The 21,479-nt window shown below is 36.9% G+C and overlaps 1 protein-coding gene across 1 annotated transcript in view; it reads right to left on the reverse strand.

Moving 5' to 3' along the window:
• The window catches only part of TMPRSS15 (transmembrane serine protease 15), a gene marked incomplete at both ends in the record, with an annotated part of 58,521 nt that overhangs the window by 34,075 nt on the left and 2,967 nt on the right, over positions 1 to 21,479 (reverse strand). Inside the window, 11 exons of the mRNA XM_084279154.1 lie at positions 1,142 to 1,279; positions 2,257 to 2,366; positions 4,974 to 5,082; positions 10,609 to 10,728; positions 13,755 to 13,796; positions 14,105 to 14,146; positions 16,475 to 16,519; positions 17,872 to 18,014; positions 20,024 to 20,068; positions 20,887 to 20,954; positions 21,258 to 21,388. Coding sequence (XP_084135280.1) covers positions 1,142 to 1,279; positions 2,257 to 2,366; positions 4,974 to 5,082; positions 10,609 to 10,728; positions 13,755 to 13,796; positions 14,105 to 14,146; positions 16,475 to 16,519; positions 17,872 to 18,014; positions 20,024 to 20,068; positions 20,887 to 20,954; positions 21,258 to 21,388 — 993 coding nt within the window. The remainder of the gene's footprint in view (positions 1 to 1,141; positions 1,280 to 2,256; positions 2,367 to 4,973; positions 5,083 to 10,608; positions 10,729 to 13,754; positions 13,797 to 14,104; positions 14,147 to 16,474; positions 16,520 to 17,871; positions 18,015 to 20,023; positions 20,069 to 20,886; positions 20,955 to 21,257; positions 21,389 to 21,479) is intronic.

Raw genomic sequence — 21,479 nt, forward strand, 5'->3', positions numbered from 1 at the left:
TGTAAACTTTTAAATGTTTGAGAAGAGGAGCCGGTGGGGACTTAATTTCCTTTTCTATGAAACACAACACAACACAACTTGTTAAAAACACACTATCACTACATGAACTCGCCCTCATTCATCAACCTTTTTTGATGCTTCACCAGTAATGTGGTGGGGGAATGAGAGAGGAGCCCTTGCATAGCTAACACTAAGGGTTAGCCTTTCGCTTCTCCCCTTTTCTTTGCAAAGCCCTGGATTGCTTCAGCGGAAATGCCAGAAGAACCGGACCTGAATGCTCAGAAATGCTACGCTCCATGCACCAGGGGCGACCCTTTCCTTGTCCTCCTTTGCACCTTCTTTGCTCACGTATATTTGCTGCAACATCCCCATCACTTTTATTCCCAGGATGTCTGCTCGGTGTCTTTTCCTGGTGCCTTGAAGTGCAGGTCAGCCCCTAGAAAGCGTTTCCACATGATGAAAGTTTCCTGGCACTCTGGATGCTTCCTGCAGCAGATCCCTTCCCAGCCACATCCCCTATTCACATCCTGCTCAAAATTTAGCACCTGAAGAAGGCTAAACTTGTCCAAACTGCATCTAAAATTTTTTCTGACTACTAAAGAACACCAGTGCATGATTGGCATTGTGCTTTGTTGGCACTGTAGATTTACTGCATCTGGAATTTTTCCAACCCCTATTTGCTGAAATAGGTATTTTCCTGCATGTCACTTTTATCATTTGGGGCTACTACTTTTGGCAATGACTTAGGACATCAAAAGTTTTGGAGAGCAGGTACTGTCAGGTGATCACAGAATAATGATTAGTGTCAGTGATTCAACAGTGTTCATTACTGAACAGACTGGCTGAGAGGGATCTGAGGAGATATGGGAAGAGTTTTAATCTTATTTAAACAGATAGACTTTGTAAGGCATCACACTACTGCTAGATACAGGCTTGTGAACCTGTGGACAGTCTTAGTGAAATAAATGATTCCAACTGTAAAATAGTGTGAAATTTCCCAAAATGGATCTGGTCAGTGTACTGAGGCCAGAAAATACTGCTTGCATTTTCATCTCCATTGTGTCACACTGAAAATATAGTTTCTACAAACTTTCAGGATAACAAAAACACACACACACACACACTCAAAAAGAAGACTTACTGTTTAGTTCACTTGCATTAAATGCAGTGTATGTTGCATTAAAGCCATTGTAATTTTCAGAATAATCGGAAATAAACTGTGCTGTAGCCTCATGAGAAAAAATGTAAATTGTCCCAGGATTAGTCCCCGACAGAGAAGCTGGGAATAAATAAAGAATAATATAGTCAGAGAGAAAACAATCCCATGCACATTAAAATCCCCAGTGCTGTCACAAAAATACAGTAGATTAGCTTTTTGAGTATTAAACAATACCTTCCCTTTTGTACTGTGATCCTGCTTAAAATAGCTTCAAAGCATTCAAGATATATAGCTATTTGGCTGCCATGTAAGTATTCTGCATATCCTCTCATATCCATCAGTATGGATATCAGCTCATGAAAAAAATGTCTCATATAGTACATACATTCAACACTACAGTCTTCATATCCCTGCTCATTATGCTGTAAATGTTCTCAACACTTATATATACGTACTCTGAAACTCCAGAATCACATATTTATTATATACTTTTGTTACTGGTACTTACTCTCACAATTTTATAATTAGCATATATGTTTACAGATATACAAAAATAAGGAAACTGTGAAATTACACAGGAATTTCATTTTGTGATGTATGCACCTGGATAGACTGCCTTGTGAAAAATGAACAAAATCCCAGTTTTCCAGAACAGGCTATAAAGTATCATCAATATTTCAACATCTGAAGAAAGTAATGTCAAACTTGTAATGAATTTCAGGGAGTATCGTAATACTTCTTAATCAATTTTCTAAACTGAAATGCGTGATTCCTTCATTTTACGTTATGTGTGTTATGTTTCAGGATCTTCTGACAACATATTTCCATAAAACATGAACCCCATAAGATCACAACTCTGGTCAAGTTATCAAGATTGTTCAAATAATATCTTAAAAAAAAAGAGGAGAGTGTTATTATACTAGGGAAGCATTTATCTGGTAACTTCATAGCTACATCAACTGTCTAACAGGGTAGTTTTACATAGATTCCTTCTTCCATTTGAACATATATATGCAACATTTTCAGCGTCAGAATGCTTTTTTTACCATTTAAATTTTATTAATGGAAAAGTAATGTTAGCTGAAAAATAACCTTACCTCTTAAAATCTTGTTTTCTCCTATACCTTCAAAAATATTTAATGTGTCTGCATATTGTTGTGTATCAAAAGAAGTGAAGTTCAGTTTAATGGATAAACCTTGAGGCACTCTAAGATAACAAGAGAAAAATAAACCTCAGAACTGAAAGTCATGTTAGAGCAATTTTTTTCGACTGTGGAAACTTAATTGTGTGCTTGAAATATGTTAAGATCAGAAATAATGAAAAATTACATTAATAATGATTATTAATCAAGATGAGCTATTTTTCTAAGTTCAAACACATAAAATTACCAAAGGAATAGGGCATAAACTTTTTGTAACAGAAGACATATTCCTTTACTCACTGTAATTAAGTATATTTTAGGAACTAAATCTTGTCAACTCTAGAATGTGGTATTTAGCTAAATAGTTGTACTTTTTCCCCCTCTGCATCTCATTAATTTACAATTACTTTTTAATACATGTTACTAATAGATAACATCCAACTGCTCAGGTAGGCTTTCAGAAGTCAGGTAAGTGGTATCCTGGTATCAGTGTTAATAGCAAGATACCAAAATCTGTCCCCAGAAAGTCCAAAATCCTGTCAAAACCAGGATTTTCATGGAAATTTGAGGATCTCAAACCCGCTGTTTGAGAACATGCTATCAAATCTTACCATCACCCAGTAATTTTAATAACAAAAGTTACCTTAACGAAAGTTTTAAAAAATACTGGGGTTTATTTTCCTGCAGTTAAGCTTTTACGATAATCTAAGTAGCTCTCCCATTGCTCTTCCACTAAACATATATGGTATTCAGTTCTAAACCTCTACTATCACAATCAGCTTATCTTCTGATACCAATTTTTGTTGCTTTCTGGAATTGAGAGACCCAATGCAAATAGTTTTTCAACAGCAATCTGATGATGCTTATCAGTACTGATTAATAGAGAACCATGAAGTAAATATTGGAATTTGCATTATAAAAAAAAAAAATCTCCATAGGAAAAAACCCCACAAAACCAAAAAATTATTTCATTTGAAAAGAGTAAAACATGCAGTTGATATTTAATCTTTCAACCACCCCCCCCCCCCTCCCAGGTTTCAGGGGAATATTGAACATAGTTCTCTTTCTGCTGTTTTAAAAGGAGAGGAAATCACATCTCAATTTGGGGAGGAGTTAAATGAGGTGAAATGTAAAAAGTTTTCCTAAAGATAATAAGGAAATCTTTCTAGAAAAAGAAAGGCAGAAGAGAAATAAAATCTTGAATGTATTATAGGGTCAATTTTAACACATTTTTATGGGGAGAATAAAAACAGGAGGACAAAATGTTTCTCACTGGTTACTGGAAAAGCCAAAATGTTCCTTCAAAGAGACAATTCTGTTCAAAATGGTGACAATATTTGAGTACTACATTGACTTTTTTCATGGCTTTACTGTCAGCGTTGCCAGATTTTTTTTGTCATTCACCAATCTGTAACTATACAGATCAGCAGCATCTGTACTATATTATTTGCAACTACTCATGTAGCTTTTGTTAGCTACATACCTGATATAGATATCTACCTAATACAATCTTGCTTGCAGCTATCACAGTGTTTGAAGCAAAATGAAAAGCTTAGAAGGAAATAGTGCACTTGAGATATGACTATTTACTATGCCCAAATTCTGTGACACCAGAAACTGAGGAACAAGTCAGTTCCAGTTTTATAGTCTGAAGGATACATTTTCATGTTTTTCCTGTGACACACCTATATTTTAAAACCAGGTGTAGCCAGTGATTATTGGTGAAGACTCCTGCTGAAGATGAGAAGGAACAAATGTGCTAAACAGCCAAAAACCTATGACTTTCTCCTGAAGTGTCAAGATGAATGTCATGAACATACTCCAAGGCTAGCATTTTCAAAGGAGCATTTTGAATGAGAAATCCAAATCTGATCCAATTTTAAGGACATGCCCTTAACCTCTTTTGAAACTCTTCTACCAAATTAGTGTTTCTCAAAGAATGGCCGTTATCACACAGCAATAATAATTACTGCATTTCGAAGCAGTAACTTCTGAATGGACAGTCATTGTAGGGATATCTGGGAGGTTCCAGCTTGCAATCTTCTAACTTGAGATGTGCACTTCAGGATGAGTTTTGTCATATACTGTGACTATCATTTGTTCTCTCCCTGGGCTATGAAGTGGACCTAGAGCGTCCATCCCTGTGGGTACGTGTCCTTGGTTAAAAAAATTCCACTTCTGCCTAGGACTTAAAAGGCATTTGGTGCTATTATAGATGCTCATGCACTTTTAAGATATATTCCTAGGAGACTTGGGAGCACAAGTGCTCTTAATTCCCAGATTAAATGTGTACCTGTAAATGACAAGGGAATTTTTGAGAATTCCATCCGTTAGTAATCTGCATCATTGCCTAAAGACTGGTATTTACTGTATTTATTTTGAGCTTATAAATATGTTTCTGTGCATGCATGTAATACACAGATTTCTCAAAATCATAACTATTATTTTAACAGGAAAACTATTTATATAGTTATGGTTTTTACACATGCAAGTTTTAAAAGAAAAGCTACATAAATACTAAAGAGAAAATGCTATTACATATTTTCCAAGCTAGGGTATTTGGGAATACAAACAAATGGCATGAGATTGATGTGAAGGAAACAATATGACCTCATAATAATAATACTAATGATAACAAAAATTAGGTAGAAAATTATTGGAAAGTGGCTTACTTTATAATCCATTGGCAAACAATATTTGCATTATACGGTTTTGGATAATTCATAGAGTGAAAAAACCCAGAGGAATCAGTCAACATAAATTTTCCATCACAAACTGCAGCTGTAAAGATATAATGAAAAACATTTGTCAAAATGCCATTTGAAAAGCAGAATTGGAGCCAAAATAAGAGAGATCTTACATATAGGTTTACATGGATTAACTTGAAAATGCTTTGTAAGCAGCAATGGGAATACAAAGTAAAACACACTAACAACTTAATCCCACTTCTAATGCACATAACTATTTTATCTCTAGGTACTATATCAGAAGAAAAATACTATAGATACATCACTTTAAAATTAGAGAAAATCCAAACTAGTCCAAATCAATACAAATAATTCAAATCCAACATCTGGATTCAACCAATGCAACTCTCCTTCTTTAATTTTATTTTATATATTTGTAAGGAAACATGATCTTGCCTTAATGGTTCTTATCTAGAGCTATTTTAAATCAGGAAACTGTGTTTGCAGTACCAGAAACAATTTGATATCATGTGGATAAAAGCAAGAAGGGGTATAGTTGACTATTGCTATCTCTAGTTTTATGAGCTTCCTAGTTCCTTATATATCACTAAGTACTCAAAGATAAGTGGATATCCTGAGTTTCCTGCCAGCTATCGAATTCATTCATCTGAGACAAATGTCATCCATCATTATGTATTTTTTCAAAAAGCTTTTATTAGCTTTGTTTCCTTGGTGCTGCTATTCCATTCTAAGCATGTTCTTTGTTTACAAATCAGTTATTTTTTAAAAATAAAAGTATTTTCAAGCCTGAGCAAGATTGAAAATGCTAGTTCATGTAGAGTTATTTTATTTCATCAGACACTGAAGCACTGTTGAAGCTTTTGCTGCATCTCAAACATTCTGTCAGGAATCTGATGTTTTTCCTTCAGATTTCCAGAAAGTATCATAGAACTTACAAATAAGGATAAAATTAGTACCATACATGATTATCTGGAGAGATAAGGGCAAGTTTGTCAATTTGAGGCAGATAAACAAGAAATTAGATAGAGGTTTTCATTAACATCAGAAATAAAATCATACCAATAATGACTATCCAAATCACAAATAGTCAATAATATTGAAAATTAAATTGAAATTTTATTGAGCATAGTCCTCCCCAGGGAAATGATATATAAAATGATTAATTGATTCTCCTTGTCTGTTCATTTTATAAGTGTAAAATTCTTTCTGACTACCACTGTAACAAACACAACATAAAAATTAGCTTTGTTTCAGTCAGGTTCAGGCATGGACTGTTAACAAAGCCTGTGAAGAATGAACTTCACTAACGATGGTATGTCTAATGCATGAGCCTGAACAGAAACATGCTGCCTTTTGCAATCTTCATAGCCTTTGAGAGGAAAACAGACCACATAAGATTGTAAATGCACAGAGAAACAAAGTCCGTGAAAGAGAGAGTTATTAGTCTATATAACCTTTTTAGAATAAAAGCTACAGCATTAGAGCTGGGTATTAGTATAGAAGTACTTTTTTCTCCATTTTTGTTCATGTGTTTCCTGTCATTGCCAATGGGCTAATATTTACAAGCATTTCCCGTGGAGAAGAATAAAATCAGTGGGAAAAGAAGGAACGTTCTCAGCTTGTTATTAATGAAGAGTGCAAAAAAGTGGTACTGATAGCATGTGGTTACCAAGACACATGCTTATCTAAAAAGGAGTTTATAGCACTGTCAGGAATAAAAAGAGACATAGCATACTGTTATAATAAAATTAATAACAAAAGTTTGCTCTTGACAACAATGCATTTCTGTTCTTGTTTCCTTCTATTTTTTTCTTTTTATCTCTTAAGAGACACTGACTAATTTCAAACAGGACAGAAAGATTCAGGCAAAAATCCTTAGGCTGCTCATTCACAGCCTAGCAGTACTGAGTGCTTAGTATGTCAGGAAGATAACCGGGGCCACTCCTATTTCCCTGAAGAAATCCACAGTGCTTCCTCACTGCAGGGAAGCAGCTGTGGTCAAAGGTGGGCAGGGTCACAGAAGGCATTACATTTTTGTCTCCTCCAGGAGCACTCAGGAAAGCGTTGGTTGTTGTCCTAATGAGACAAGAGACATCTTTTGTCGGAACCACTTCCACTGCTCCCCTAACATGCCTCTTGCTGTCCATTTCTATTTAATGATTTTGCATACAGTGCACATTAGGAGGTCTTAATCCTGTTACCCTTGAATTGCAGGGAGAAGCTTCCCAAACTGGTTAGATCAAGCCCACATATTTCACTTGACAGGACCTTTCTCTGCCAAAGGCAGTACATTACATCCTGGCGTACATATGATTAATCTCTCTCAGTGCTGTAGTGATGCTGTGAGGTAGGTAATCACAAAATGTTAGCCTAGACTATAATAACTGCAAAGAGAGTCCACAGAGAGAAATACCTCCTGGGATAAGCCTCCAGTCTCCCCTTCCTTACACTTATGTGCTACATGGCTGCTTTTCAGCAACGCCAACCATTATTAATAGATGCTGTTCAGACTTTCACATTCCTCTAGAGACCCTTTCATTGGAATTGCTAACTGCACTTTTACAATGCCTTTTGTTATTGCACTGCATTGCAGAGCCAGAAAGAAACCTTTCAAGATAATTTTAATCAATAGAACCAAAATAAATAAAGGTGTTCAGTTGCCTAAATCTCTGCTGAGAATCTGAGATTTTACTGAATTATGTCTAAAGCAGGAAGACACTATTAATATTCACCCTTGTATCCTATATTTTAAACCACCAACATATCAGAAGTACCATAGGGAATAATAACCAAACTGGAAAAAACAAACCAAGTTGTTTCACAGAATGATAGAATGCTTTGGGTTGGAAGGGACCTTAAAGATCACCTAGTTCCAAACTCCCTGCCTTGGACAGGGACACCCTCCACCAGACCAGGCTGCTCAGGGTCCCATCTAACCTGGTCTTAAACGGTACATCCACTACTTATCTGGGTACAGCTTTAAAAGGCAGCCACTCTCCTGTGTGCAAGAGCACTTGTAGCATGAATTATGAATCGGCTGTAAAACTCATTATGAAACTCTAAGGCACTTCTGAAAACCTAGACAATTTTAGCTTTTATATGACTGTACTAAGTTACCCTAGGGATGGGACATAAGTGAAAAAATCAGAGCGGTGGAAAAATTGGCAGGTATCCCAAATGTACATACAGCTTATTGCCACTCATTCCACTGGTTTTGCAGTCTGCTAAGAAATCTAAATATATAAATTTAGAGCAGGTCTGAGTTTTTGGATGGAAAATTTTAAGCCTGAAAATGTAACATAAGAGTCATGGAACAACAATTTATCTTCCAGACAGAATTGTATTTCTGTAAGGTTATGAGCTGAAACTGCTAAACTAATGGTAACTGAGTGACTTGCTTGGAAATACCAGGCTTCGGTGAAGACAAACAGGAGCAAATCATCCAGCTCCCTGAAGTGGACTGTAACTGTAGTTAGTTTCCTTATGGCATTCTGTCTTTTTTTTCTCTTCAATGGACATTCCTGAAATTTTCAGGTCAGTTGTGCATATTCCTTAGAGAATGTTAAAACACTGATTAAGAAATAACATCCTCAGGTACAAAGGAGCAGGGCATTCACAATTCGTATTTGTTAGGGATTCAGGGAGAGATGCAAATCAGACCCAAAAGCCACGTGGGTAAGAGGCTATGCCTCAGCTGAAATCTCTCAACCATAATTCATAACTGAAACCACTGTGTAGCCTCCAGGGTACAGCTGAGTCATGTAAACATAGCTTCGACTGCAAGCAAGAGAACTTATTTTTTGTCTTTACCGATGTCTGAATATCAGTTAAGTTCTGATCAGTTAAGTTCCTATAACAGGTCTGACTGTAACACCTTTAATAAAATGTGACCAAAATTTATAAACTCAGACTCATATATACTAACTAAATGTTACTTTTGAACTATAAGGATCAGCACTTTTTTTTTTGTATTAAGCTGTATCTAAACCAAACCAAACTAACATAAACAAAATCTATGGCTCAGAACAATGGCATGGTAGTAGAAATGAATGACTGATGCTTGCAGTGGAACAAGGGTCTAGCTGAGGCTGCTTAAAACCTTCTGATTTCCTCAACTGCAGGGGGACTGGATCAGAGACGATTTAGCTGGATGCAGCTGTTATACTAAAGAGACACTTGGATGTGTTTCAGTGGATATTTTCCCTGAAAGGTTCAGCTAAATCTTCCTTCTGAGATGGATACACTCAGGTAATGGGCAGGCCTGCAGTTCACTGTTGGGATTTTTTGTTGGGTTTTTTTGGTTTTATTTTCTTGAAGAAAATGCTACTTCTGGCAGAAGGGGTCAGGCAGGTCATTAGCCTTCAGAGTCAGGCTTGCAGATGCTTCTTAAAAAAATAGCTCTTTTACTTGCTTGTTTGTTTTTAAAGCAGAGCTCTGCATTTTACATGTTTCTGAAAGCACCGGCCAGACAACCCTGACTGTTACTCTCAGGGAAACTCAGAAGACTGTTCTCATAGCAGAAGCAAAACAAGCTTTCCAGATTTCTAGTACCAAATTCTATATATAAAAAAATCCAAAACCCCCAAAAACCCAAACCAAACAAACAGTTAGGGACTTAATTGCTCTGACTCCTCCTAAAACATCTGCAAAAGTTCTATTTGCAGGAAAACTTTGCTGACTTAACTGAGAGCTGAGACTGAAGAGCAATGCCTACAGCATTAAGACACATGCCTCCCCTGTAAAAAGCTTCACACACACTTTGGTAAGCAGCAAAGTAGTCAGACTGATGGGTGGAATTTCACAGCATTCATGGCTACACGCAGCAGTGGCTGCTCTGCACAAAAAGCCAGTCAGATAAAGGCAAACAGACGTGCTCAAGGTTATAAACTTTTCCCATTAAGTATCAGTCATGTTTCAAGTTTGTATGATTTTCATGGAATCACAGAGTAGTTGAGGTTGGAAGGGACCTCTGGAATCATCTGGTCCAATCCTCTGCTCGAGCAGGGCCACCTAGAGCCGGTTGTTCAGATTTTCACATTATCATCTTGCAATTCTGACTGTGGTGCCAGCAGCTCAAATTTTTGTGTCCCAGTCATGCAGACACTCCTATTCCCTAGCACTCAGAGCTGTGAGATTACAGGTGAGAGGCCAACAGAGTTAAGAGCTCCTGCCAGAGCTCCATCCTGCCGTGACAACAGTCACACTTGTCTGCCCAGGCTGCAAATCTTATTTGGAAAGAACATTATTTGGTATTATTGGTACAGAACTTCATATGAATTTTCTATTTTATAACACACTCAATATTTATTTATAGATATTAAATATCAATAAAATAATATATTAAACCATATTTCCATATTATATTTACGTAGCCAATTTGTAGTATTTCTTCATTATTTATTGAGTGTATTTTTTGTCAATGATAATTTTAAAGAAAACTCTTTCTATTCACAATATAAAGATTATAACAATACTCATTATTTTTAATAGAATTGATTTGGTTTTCACTGTGCATTTTGTGGCCTATGAAGTATTTACAAGCTACTGACTCATTTGAACATGTTTAATAAGACAGGTTTACAGGGGTTTACATTCTTACCACATCTTTTTTCAGATTCATCTGAACCTTCCGGGCAATTCAACACTCCATCACAAAATAAATCTTTTCCAATGCAGGTTATACCATCATCACAAAGTTCAGCAGGTGGCAAACACTCAGCTGAAATAATAAGGACAACAGCAATAACAGGCCAGCAGTAATGAAGTTTCACTACGAAGGAAAATTGACTTACCTTTGGTTACTCTAGCACAAATCAAATCACCCACTCTATTGTGTTTTACAAAACCGCATTTTTAGAAGCCTGGAATGAAATATCACATACTAAAAAGTTAAATATTTCACAGAATGGAGTAGGTTCTCAGAAGTGATATATCTTTTGAAACTACGCTTGAAGTAGGACTGGAAAGAAATTTCTATGAATTCCCATTTCCTTCTCTTCAAATAAACTATTTTATACAATATAATAAAAAACATTTTCCAATTTCTTATGCTTGAATAACATAAGAAAACTGTAATTCAGTTTAAATAACAGTAAAAAAATCTCTGGTTCTAGTTGAATGCAATTTAATTTAATTTCTTCAACTTCAACACATCACGATGTTATACTTCATTATGCCAAAGGATCTCATTTTTTAACCAGTATATCTCAAAAATGAAAGCCTTCAAGTCTGGGTTTCAAAACACCAGGAATATCAGATACCCTATTATTTTCATATTTGTAATTAAATTTGTAAGTTAAGAGAAAATTTCTGCAAAAAAGAATACATGGGCAGATCCTTTAGAATTATGGAATCTGACTAATAGCATTTCCTAGAGCATAAATGTTCATCCACTGTGAACATGCTTTAGTCTTTAGATGGCTTTGGTGTTAGACATCTGTAGAATTCCAGTAGGTCGTAGAAAGTGAACAAAACCATACAGCTAAAATAATCACAGAATCACAAGGTTGGTTGAAGATCACCAAGTCCAACCATTCCCAGCCTAAGCTAAACCGTATCCCTAAGTACCTCATCTACCCTTTTTTTGAACACATCCAGGGAAGGTGACTCAACCATCTCCCTGGGCAGCCTGTTCCAGGCCCTGACAACTCTTTCAGTAAAAATTTTTTTTCTAATATCCGATCTAAACCTGCCCTGGCACAGCCTCATGCCATTGCCCCTTGTCCTATCTCCTGTCTCCTGGCTGAAGAAACCATCGCCCACCTCTCTACAACCTCCCTTCAGGTAGTTGTAGGTGGTGATAAGGTTTCTCCTCAGCCTCCTCTTCTCAAAGTTAAACAGCCCCAGCTGCATCAGCTGCTTCTCATAGGATTTGCCCTCCAGCCTCTTCACCAGCCTGGTTGCCCTTCTCTGTACTCGCTCGAGGACCTCAATGTCCTTCTTATGGTGAGGAGCCCAAAACTGGACGCAGCACTTGAGGTGTGGCCTCACCAATGCCGAGTACAGGGGCACAATTACCTCCCTAGACCTACTGGCCACACTGTTTTTGATACAAGCCAGGATGCCATTGGCTTTCCTGGCCACCCTGGCACACTGCTGTCTCATATTCAGCCTGCCGTCAACCAACACCCCCAGGTCCTTCTCTGCCTGACAGCTCTCCAGCCAGTCTCCCCCAGGCCTGTAGCACTGCATGGGGTTGTTATGTCCCTTGTGCAGCACTCCACACTTGGCCTTGTTCAACTTCATCCCATTGGTCTCAGCCCATCGGTCCAGTCTGTTCAGATCTCTCTGAAGAGCCTCCCTACCCTCAGGCAGATCAACACTTCCTCCTAGTTTAGTGTCATCTGCAAACTTACTGAGGGAGCATTCAATCCCTTCATCAAGGTCATTGATAAAGATGTTGAATAAGACCGGACCCAGGACTGAGCCCTGGGGGACGCCACTCGTGACCGGCCTTCAGCTGGATTTGGTTCCATTTACCACCACCCTTTGAGCCCGTCCATCCAGCCAGTTTTTAACCCAGCTGGGTCCACCTGTCTAGGCCAGTGGCAGCTAGTTTCTCAGTCAGAATGCTGAGAAACTGGGTCAAATAAGCTTTGGATAACTACTAATTTCACAATTCTTGAATAACTGCATAAATTTAATGGAAAATATTCACTTAGAAGATATAAAGTTGTACAACTGGTCTTGCAGCCTCTAACCATATTGCTCGATTAACGTTTTTAATAAAACCATTCTGCAATCTGATTAATTAAATGCTTGCGGGATACTGTATTGTATATTAGTAAAAGTGACAAAGATTGAAATTGGTTTGGATGTATTGTAGAATTGCACAGTGCTTTACAAAACACTTTCAGTGTTATCAGTGCAGACAGTGTAATGCCAAAGAACTGCCATTTTGCATCCAACTGGTAATGGAAGTACACCAAACATCCTTTAGTCAAGTGCAGGAGGTGGTGCAGTGCCAATGAATTAATTGCCACAGATGAGCAGCGATGCAACTGTGTGTTCTAGACTCAGAACAAAAAGCCAACCCATAATCTAGGAATATGTATTGCACAAGAAAACATTGTTTATATATGACATGATCAATTCTAGTTTTAGACTTCAACTCAGAAAACTAAACAGCATTGCCACCTACTGGATAGAATGAAATTAACATTTTCTAGGGAAATATTTTTAAACAGCAAATTGCCCCAAATTGCGATGTAATTCCTGTACTCAACTAAAAAATGCCATTAAATAAATTAGACCCATTAAAAAATGCTTATAAATGTCATATGTATTTCACTGTTTAATGAGGTTAAAGTAAGTTTTTCAAAGATTCAAACACCTTTGCATTTCTCTCCATTTGAAGTCATGTGGGAGTTTGCTAGCAGGTTGTGTTTTGGGTTGGCTTTTGTGGATTTTTTGGTTTTTTGTGGTTTTGATTTTTTTGGGGGGGGTGGGGTGTTGGTATTGGGTTTTTTAATTTTTTAATTAACTTTATTTTCAAAAGGTCCCAGGAAATAATAGGAAACAAAATGAGCACCGAATATCAGTGTCAATATATTTATATCAATATACACCCCTTAAAAGTCCCTTCTCATTGAGGAGGTCTCCTTATTTACATCAAAAGTAAACCCACATGTCATATATTTGGTGGACTGGGAAGAGAGAATGGAATGATATGAGATGTGACTGTACACAGTTTAATTCTAAGATCTCAGACAGATTCATTTAACCTCCCCATACATAGTTACCTACCAACAGTTGTTGAGGGCTTGCTTGTGGTGAGTTGTCCTGAACCTGGGCAAACACAACCCAACATTAGAACTCTACTTCTTGCTCTCTCAGTGAGACAATTAGTTGCTGTGTCCCTGAACCCCTACTTAGCTAATGATATGGTAATGCCAGCTTGAGTGGTTTGATCCTGAAGGTAAAATGTCATGACAAACATAACAAACCCAATGTGGAACCCAAGTGGATTTTAAATCTTTCAGTTCTAGTCACAGGCTTTTCAATAACTTCAAAAAGACTTTTGTTCCCCCCCTGCCTCCTCCCTTAAAGTAACAGTTAGTATTTCTTTTCTTCCCCTGATATGTAAAAGTTCTGACCTGAAGTCGGTGCCAAGGTACTTGTAATTAGACTTGTGGGATCTGTTGACACAAGAGAAATTATGACAACTTTAATATGAGTACTAAATAGTATATATACATTTTCTTTTAAATAACAATAAACTGTTCAAGAAATCTATTATTGCAGTGTGAGGAAAGTAGCCTCAAAGAGATCTAGTATTTGTGTATTTACATGGAGGCATACATACATACCTGTGTACATACATGTTTAGACATGAGCAAATGCCTACGTACATTAGATTTCTATTAGTGAGAGTAAAGTGCAAAACATTCTGGAAAAATGGAATGCTTATTTGTGATTGCTCCAACACAACTTGCACTTAGTGGTACCCTTAGTAAGAGTCACTGAGAATGCCCTTGTTTCCAGTCCCCAAAGGGTCTTCTTTTTTTCCCTATTTGAATTTGCATTAACATCTCTATTAACTATTTTTACCTTCTACGTTAAGACTCAAATATGTGTGTAGGAGGATGATGTCCTCAGCTGATAAAGATCCCCATGTCTCTACAGTTAATTGACCCTGTCCCTTAGTTTACAAGACGAAAGAATAAAGCAAAAGACGTAGCAAGGCCTTCTCTACTGTTTTACATGTATGGGTTTTGCTGGCAGAAGTTGCTGCTCATTGGCTATCAGAGACTTAGTTTTGGTAGATGTTCCTGCTCTCCCAGACCTATTAGTGCACAAACTTGCATGAGGACTTCCTATTAATTTTCTATCAAAACATGCTTATTTAGCAAACATAAAACCAATACTAAGACACTTTGTGTTAAATGGATTATGGAGCATTCCTGTGTCAACAAAGTTCCTCTGGCAGAGAGACACAGAGAGAGAGAACGCCCAGCAGAAGGCACAGGGAGGGTGCAAGTGGATAGACTGTTCTCCCACAGCTACATTTAGAGAAGAAAGCTTCATTCACACTCTCCCAGTAGTTTCCAAAGTGTTATATGATATATATGTATCTACCTATCTATCTAAATATTTTCTAAAGCATCACTATTTTTAAAGGAATGAAACATTAAAAGACCTAAAACATGGGTAGCATGCATGAGCAAGCAGTTCTAATAAAACAGTTATCAGGAAGCTACATCTTGAAGACTGTTGATTGTTTCAGGCATTCTCAAAAGTGCACATACGAGTTGAGAGCAAAAGGCATGAAAGGAGGGAGGATCACAAGACAGTGACATCAGTGCTATAAGCACAAATCACAAATGGGCAATTCCTGTGCAATTTCACTAAAGTAACAGGAGGTGGATAATGATGAATTACCCTTAACGACAATCTTGGGGCTAAACCCCAAGCATCCAGCAGATGTAAACATACCACATACAGTAAAATTTGGCTATATCATGGGATTTGGACTGAAACAGAAAGAGCAAGGAGGCGCATGTCAGCAACCGTATGAAAATGACCTACAGCAGACCTAAGATCAAGGGGAAAGGAATTCACACCAGGAACATTATTTCCATTCCAGTATTGGGTGCTAATGACTCCCAATACACTTCTCCCTTCCTCTGGCACTTCTCCCCACCTCCCAATTTCTTCTTGAGCATGATTAATAATAATATTGAACTTAGGACTCAGGGGAGCATTGATATAGTGTACTAGAGGAAGGTACAGATAGGAGAAAATTTGTAAGCAGTTTCAACAGTATGCTTGGGAATAAGCTGTAGTAATTGTACACTTTGGACTATACACCGTAGTAGCCCTGTAACTACCTTAATAAGTAGTCTTTTATTGTTATCACTGTAATTAGACTGTCAGTAAACACTTGGCCCCTGCATTCATAGATGCATTTCTTTGGCTCACATAAATTGTGTGAAGGTGCTGATCTGGTACCCTGCCCTGGAGAATTTGTATGAGATAATTTTGTGCAGTTTGTATGTGGAAACTCTACCTGCATCTAGTGCTACAAAGCATATACTGTATTATTCAGCTGTCTGACTGAGTTCTGGAAGGTTTGTACTCAATGAATTTGTGAGATCAAGGAGTTGTGTCTGCTTCATGCCCTAAGGTCATAGACTTTCCTTCCACCATCACTAGAAGTCTTATCAATCAATGATGCTCTGTATATTGGCAACCACAGCATGAGAGTAGGACTCCCTAGCCTCAGCTACTTTCCTAAATCCATGAAAACTTCAGCTTGTGGCTCAGGTGGTTGGTGGAGATCATGCTTTCTCAAATGATCAGAAATAACAAAGGACAGCTATCACTGAATGCTTGACGCCAGCAGCCAAGCCCCAGCTACAGCCAGGGCAGCTTTACCAAGCGATCCCTGCTGAACAGCAAGTCTTAGGTTTCATTGCGTGGTATTGATAGCAAAGAATGGTTTCTGGTTCATGAAAGATACTGACCTGAGGAAGTTAAAGGCATCATTGTAGTAAGGCTTTCAGCAGCTTCTGGAAGAAAGCAAGTTCATTATAAACTCCTTATATAGCACAGTATTTAGCTTTATACAACTCAAAGAAAGGTTAAAAACCACACATTATTTCTGACTATTTCTCTTCGAATCACTAGCAGTGTCCTGCCTCCCTGCTTTTGAACATCTCACTCTGCTCCCAGCCTTTTCTCAAACTCTATCATAACCCTACTAAGGCAGAACAATCTGTATTGATCTCTCTTTATTCTTTGTCTTCAACTTGAAATTTGTCTTGACACTTTTTATACTATGGGGATTTTTCAAAGCACCTGCATCTTATAGAGCAGTATTTAGATCAGATAAATGAGTTCAAATTAACCTGGGGTAATTTGCAAGAAAGCAAGTTGCTTTTAATCACTGTGAAAACTGTGATTTCAAACAAGTCCCACCTGTCTTGTAGTTCCCTTCCTCTCATAAATAGGAATAACACTTCTCTTGTAGGACATACTGAGATACATGATGCAAAAGTGCCATATATGATTATTAATTAGTTACAGTTGTTACTTTATTGAACCAGTCCTGATAGAATGGACAGAGGATATCTCATGTGAAGAGAGGTATTTTAATGATGATTTTCAAAACTCATCAATAGATATATAATCTTTTAGAAAGCTCCTCTTAATTTTCTTTGGTGACATTTTTGAAGTATAATGAGCAATTGCTTTCCATAGTGATATGCAGTTGTTCAGAACAACTTCTTATATGTGGTGCAAGTAGTAAAGAGATGTAAACATGTCAAGACTCTGAATTTAGGCCTCTAATATCTGAAGTACTTTGCAATAAATGCACTTTTTAGAACAGAGGAAGAGACATTGCACACCAGATGTCCCACTCCTCTTAAAACAATCAGTTGCTACTTAATATTATCTCCAGCAGGTCTTCAAATGTCAGCTAATTAACTTGCTCTTCAAAGGCTTCCAATTACTTTTTATCCTCATCCTCTGTGTGGGTCTGTTTTAAAGCTTACTGAGGTAATAAGGATTCCAATTGATCTTGTTGGGCTTCCCTTTAGGCGTTGATAATTTTTCTGGTACTTACATAAAATCACTGTATTTGTATATTTGCAGAATTTAAAACTATCTAGTCTTTAAAGTCACATTCCTTTTTTTTTCCCTTTACACTTTATCCAAGCTTATAGAGGAATATAGTACGCCCAGTTCCTTGGGCGTACTTCTCCAGAAGCTGCACTCTTCATTCAGTTTGTTGTTCTTACTCAATACTTTTTCAATAAATGAGTCTTCACTCCCTTTGTTGTTTGTAAACAAAGTTTTAATTCAGGTTGCCTGTAGTTCTCAAGGATTTATATAGAGAAAAAATGTTTATTAGCATTACCTGTGACTTGTATGCTGTTCACATCGATTTTCAAAGTGTTGGTAAGATCAGTTTTACTTGAGTTGACACCCAAAACCAGTTCATTCTTTACTTTCTCAACTGTTACCAGCTGGTTAAAATAAAGGTGGAAGATCACAACAACACTAGCAATACAAACCAGAGATGATGATTAGTTATGCAAGATAATGAAATAAATCTGATATATGACTTATCATCTAGACAATATTTCATTCCAACACAGGTTCCATTTGCAAAGCCAGAGTATCTTTAACTTTTGGCTGGCAAGGATGACACATGAAGAAACACCAATTATCAGGTAGGTTTAAACCTTGGGAAAACAGGTGTTTTTTTCTTTATCTACTATTATTTTCACTGTGTGAAAAAAACCCAACCCTTCAAGAGTCATATCAATTCCTACAAAAGACCTGAATTTGAATAAAGGAAAAGTAGGTTTATTGTTATTCAACAGGTGGTCTAGTTTAAGCCATAATAAATTGATGGTGAACCTTGAATAATTATGAAATTTATATATTCATTACAAAAATATAATACAAATCAATCGCTTCTATTAGGTAGTGTCAAGTATGATGCTTGCTAATTTTTTTCTCCATTTACTTAAATTTAGGTGCGAACCTTTTTTAATCTTAAGCATTTATACTACTGAATTGCAACTGACTCAGCAGTGCTTTTTGATAAGGGGTGATTAATTCTGCCATTTTGCTGAGCATAGTTTGCAATATATGGAAAAATTCTTCTCTTTAATTTCTTACATATTTCTGATAACCTCTAGGCCATGCTGAGCAAACAAAAGCTATTATCGCTACCCTTGTGACTCAGCAGTCTCAAGGATGAAGTAACAAGGAGATTGCCCAAAGGGGTAAACACATTTAAAATGAAAAGAATCAACTAGAAAATAATTTCTGAGACAAAGTAACATTTCAGGTATTATTTCAAAGCAGAAATGAAGTCAGAACATTACTAATGTACTGCAAGCTAGATCCAATATATACTGACATTGGGTTTTCTGTGATTCCTGTAGTGTTTGTGCAAAGATACAGCAGTGGAATTGATTTTACCAAATATTTATGTTTACAGTGCAGGTATCTAGATTCCCATTGTAGTTGATGAAAAGAAAAAAGTTGTTCTTCGGCATAACTGATCTCCTCCTTAAAAAGGCACCTAAATATACCAGATGAGAAAACTCTAAAACCCCATCGCTTAAAAAGAGAGTCTTGAGCAATTATGATTGGATGAGAATAGTCCCATTCTGTGTGCTGAAACCAAATTGTGCTGATCGGATCTACCTTCACAAGGACAAAACCCTGGAAGTGACCTATTCTGACCACTGTGTAGTCAATTGCCTTGATGTTATAAAATCATTTATAAAGTGGTCATACTCCACCTTTCTAGCTAATTAGGTTTATGCCCTCATTATTCCAATCAAAAGACTGCTTTAATTCCTATCTGCTTCCTATTTTCAACATACATGTATTTACAGTTGGCTAATAGGCATTTCTCTTCTGAAAGCAGACTTATTCAGCTGAACTGTCTCCTCTGCATATTTAGCCACTTTATGTGTTTACAGAAAACACTGTGATACCAGAACAGATGGTATCACAGAACCACAGAATTGCATCATCTGTCGTCATATAAAATACTCTTTAGTTTTGCGGTCTCACCTATAACACAAGTAATTTTGTAATTCCTTTCCCAAAGTCTTCCATTTCTTCTAGTCTCTAGCTTTTGCTCTCTGTTTTGTTCTATCTATCTCACTGTCCCATCAGACCTTTCCTTATTTAAAACTTGGGTTACTAATGATAATGTGAAATCTGTACCCCCTGTTTAAGCAGCTTTCCACAAGAAAGTTCAGAGCAAACTGATAACGTTTCCTTCCTAGCTAGTTTCCTACCTACTGCACCATTTTTCTTTCTAAATTGACAGTCCCAGGGAATAAAGCATTTTTCTTTCTTCTAATCCTAAAAGATGTTGGAGGAAAGATACGTCTTGAAGCTTCATATAACCTCTAGAGGGCCTTATCTGATCTCTAAAGATGTATTTTTTCATCTTTTCACTGTCCACAGGAGAACTTTCTAAATTAATAGCATCATTGTCTCTTAATAATGTTTTAAGTAACTTTGTATTATGCAATTACCCAGTCTCTGACGTTTTGATTCTTTCACGGCCATCTTCAGGTTTTCTGTAGAAAAAAAACAACAATAAAACAAAACACAACACAAAAGCATATGATTTCTCTTGAGTTTATAATGTTATGGACAGGATGGAAGCTTGTTTTGAAACTGTTTAAGAATGAAGACAGTATTACATGTGTTTTGGTGAATCATGACCTTATTAAGAACAGTGCAGATGCACTGCAGACCTTACTGTATGTACTGGACTCTTTTGCCTGCTGGCCTTCAATTGGACAAACAACAGAATATTGAAAAAATGAGGTCCTACTAGCTTTAATAAATGAAGCAGGTCTTACAGTACCTATTTTATGGACTCTTTATAACACACAGGATGCAGATTTATTTACCTGCTATCAAATGACAGCCTCATTTGTTAACACTCTAAGGAATATGAGTTAAGTTGATGCCTGTCCACAGGGACATATGAGTATTCCCATTCATGTCCTCTTATGCCAGCAGATCTCTAAACTGAACTTTCTTTTAAATAGCAAGGGTCAGCAACCCTGCAAACATAGGACATCTAATAAATATTGGGAAAAAAAAAAAACAACATTTCAGCAACAGTTTGAAACAGAGAAGCAAGGCTCAGCCTTACTGGTTTGGTCAGGGTACGGACATAAAAGAGCCCAAGAGAGGTATTTCCCCAAGAAACTCATCAGCATCAAACTTTCCACAGCAGCACTTGGAAGACATAAGACATGAAAGGAATAATATAGGATGCTCCCAAGGATATCTTGAAAAGCAAGGTATTGGTAAACAGTCCAAACAAATAGATAATTAAGGATTTTTGACTTTTCTTTGCAAAGTTTAATTAAACTGTACCTACTTGAACTGGGAAATTTCACATCTCCCAAATTTGTTTTTCAGATCACTTGCTTGAAAGACTTTTTGTATCTATATGAAAAAGAGAAATCTTGAACCAATACAGTAATTAAAAATACACACAGTTACACACTGAATTCATGGCATTAATACTAAATAATTGTTCCTTCAGAAATCTAGACTACAAAAGCAAACTTTTTCTTTGTTGCTTTACCAAATTTCACAAATAAGGAATATATTGAGTTCTGACCAGGCATAGGACCTGAAATAACTCATTTTGGTGAGAGGAAAAAAAGCCACCAACTAATTTCATGTTAGGGAATTAATGTAGCTACTGCATACTCTTGGAATTAACGCAAACCAGTAAGTTCTTACCAATTCTTCAACATCAAAGGCAAGGACTTTGAAATTAGCTGATGATCTGTCTTGCAAAAAAGAAGTGAACGATGTCCCAGACAGTATTTTAAATGTTCCCATGTAGCTATCAGTATTGCCATCTGCTTCAGCTAAATAATTAAAAATAAAATGAAACGGTTTGAATTAGACAGAAATAAATGAAGAATGTTACGTTAGATTTTATTCCACACACAACTTCAG

This window comes from Gallinula chloropus (genome assembly GCF_964237585.1).
Source record: "Gallinula chloropus genome assembly, chromosome: 1".
Lineage (NCBI taxonomy): Eukaryota > Metazoa > Chordata > Aves > Gruiformes > Rallidae > Gallinula > Gallinula chloropus.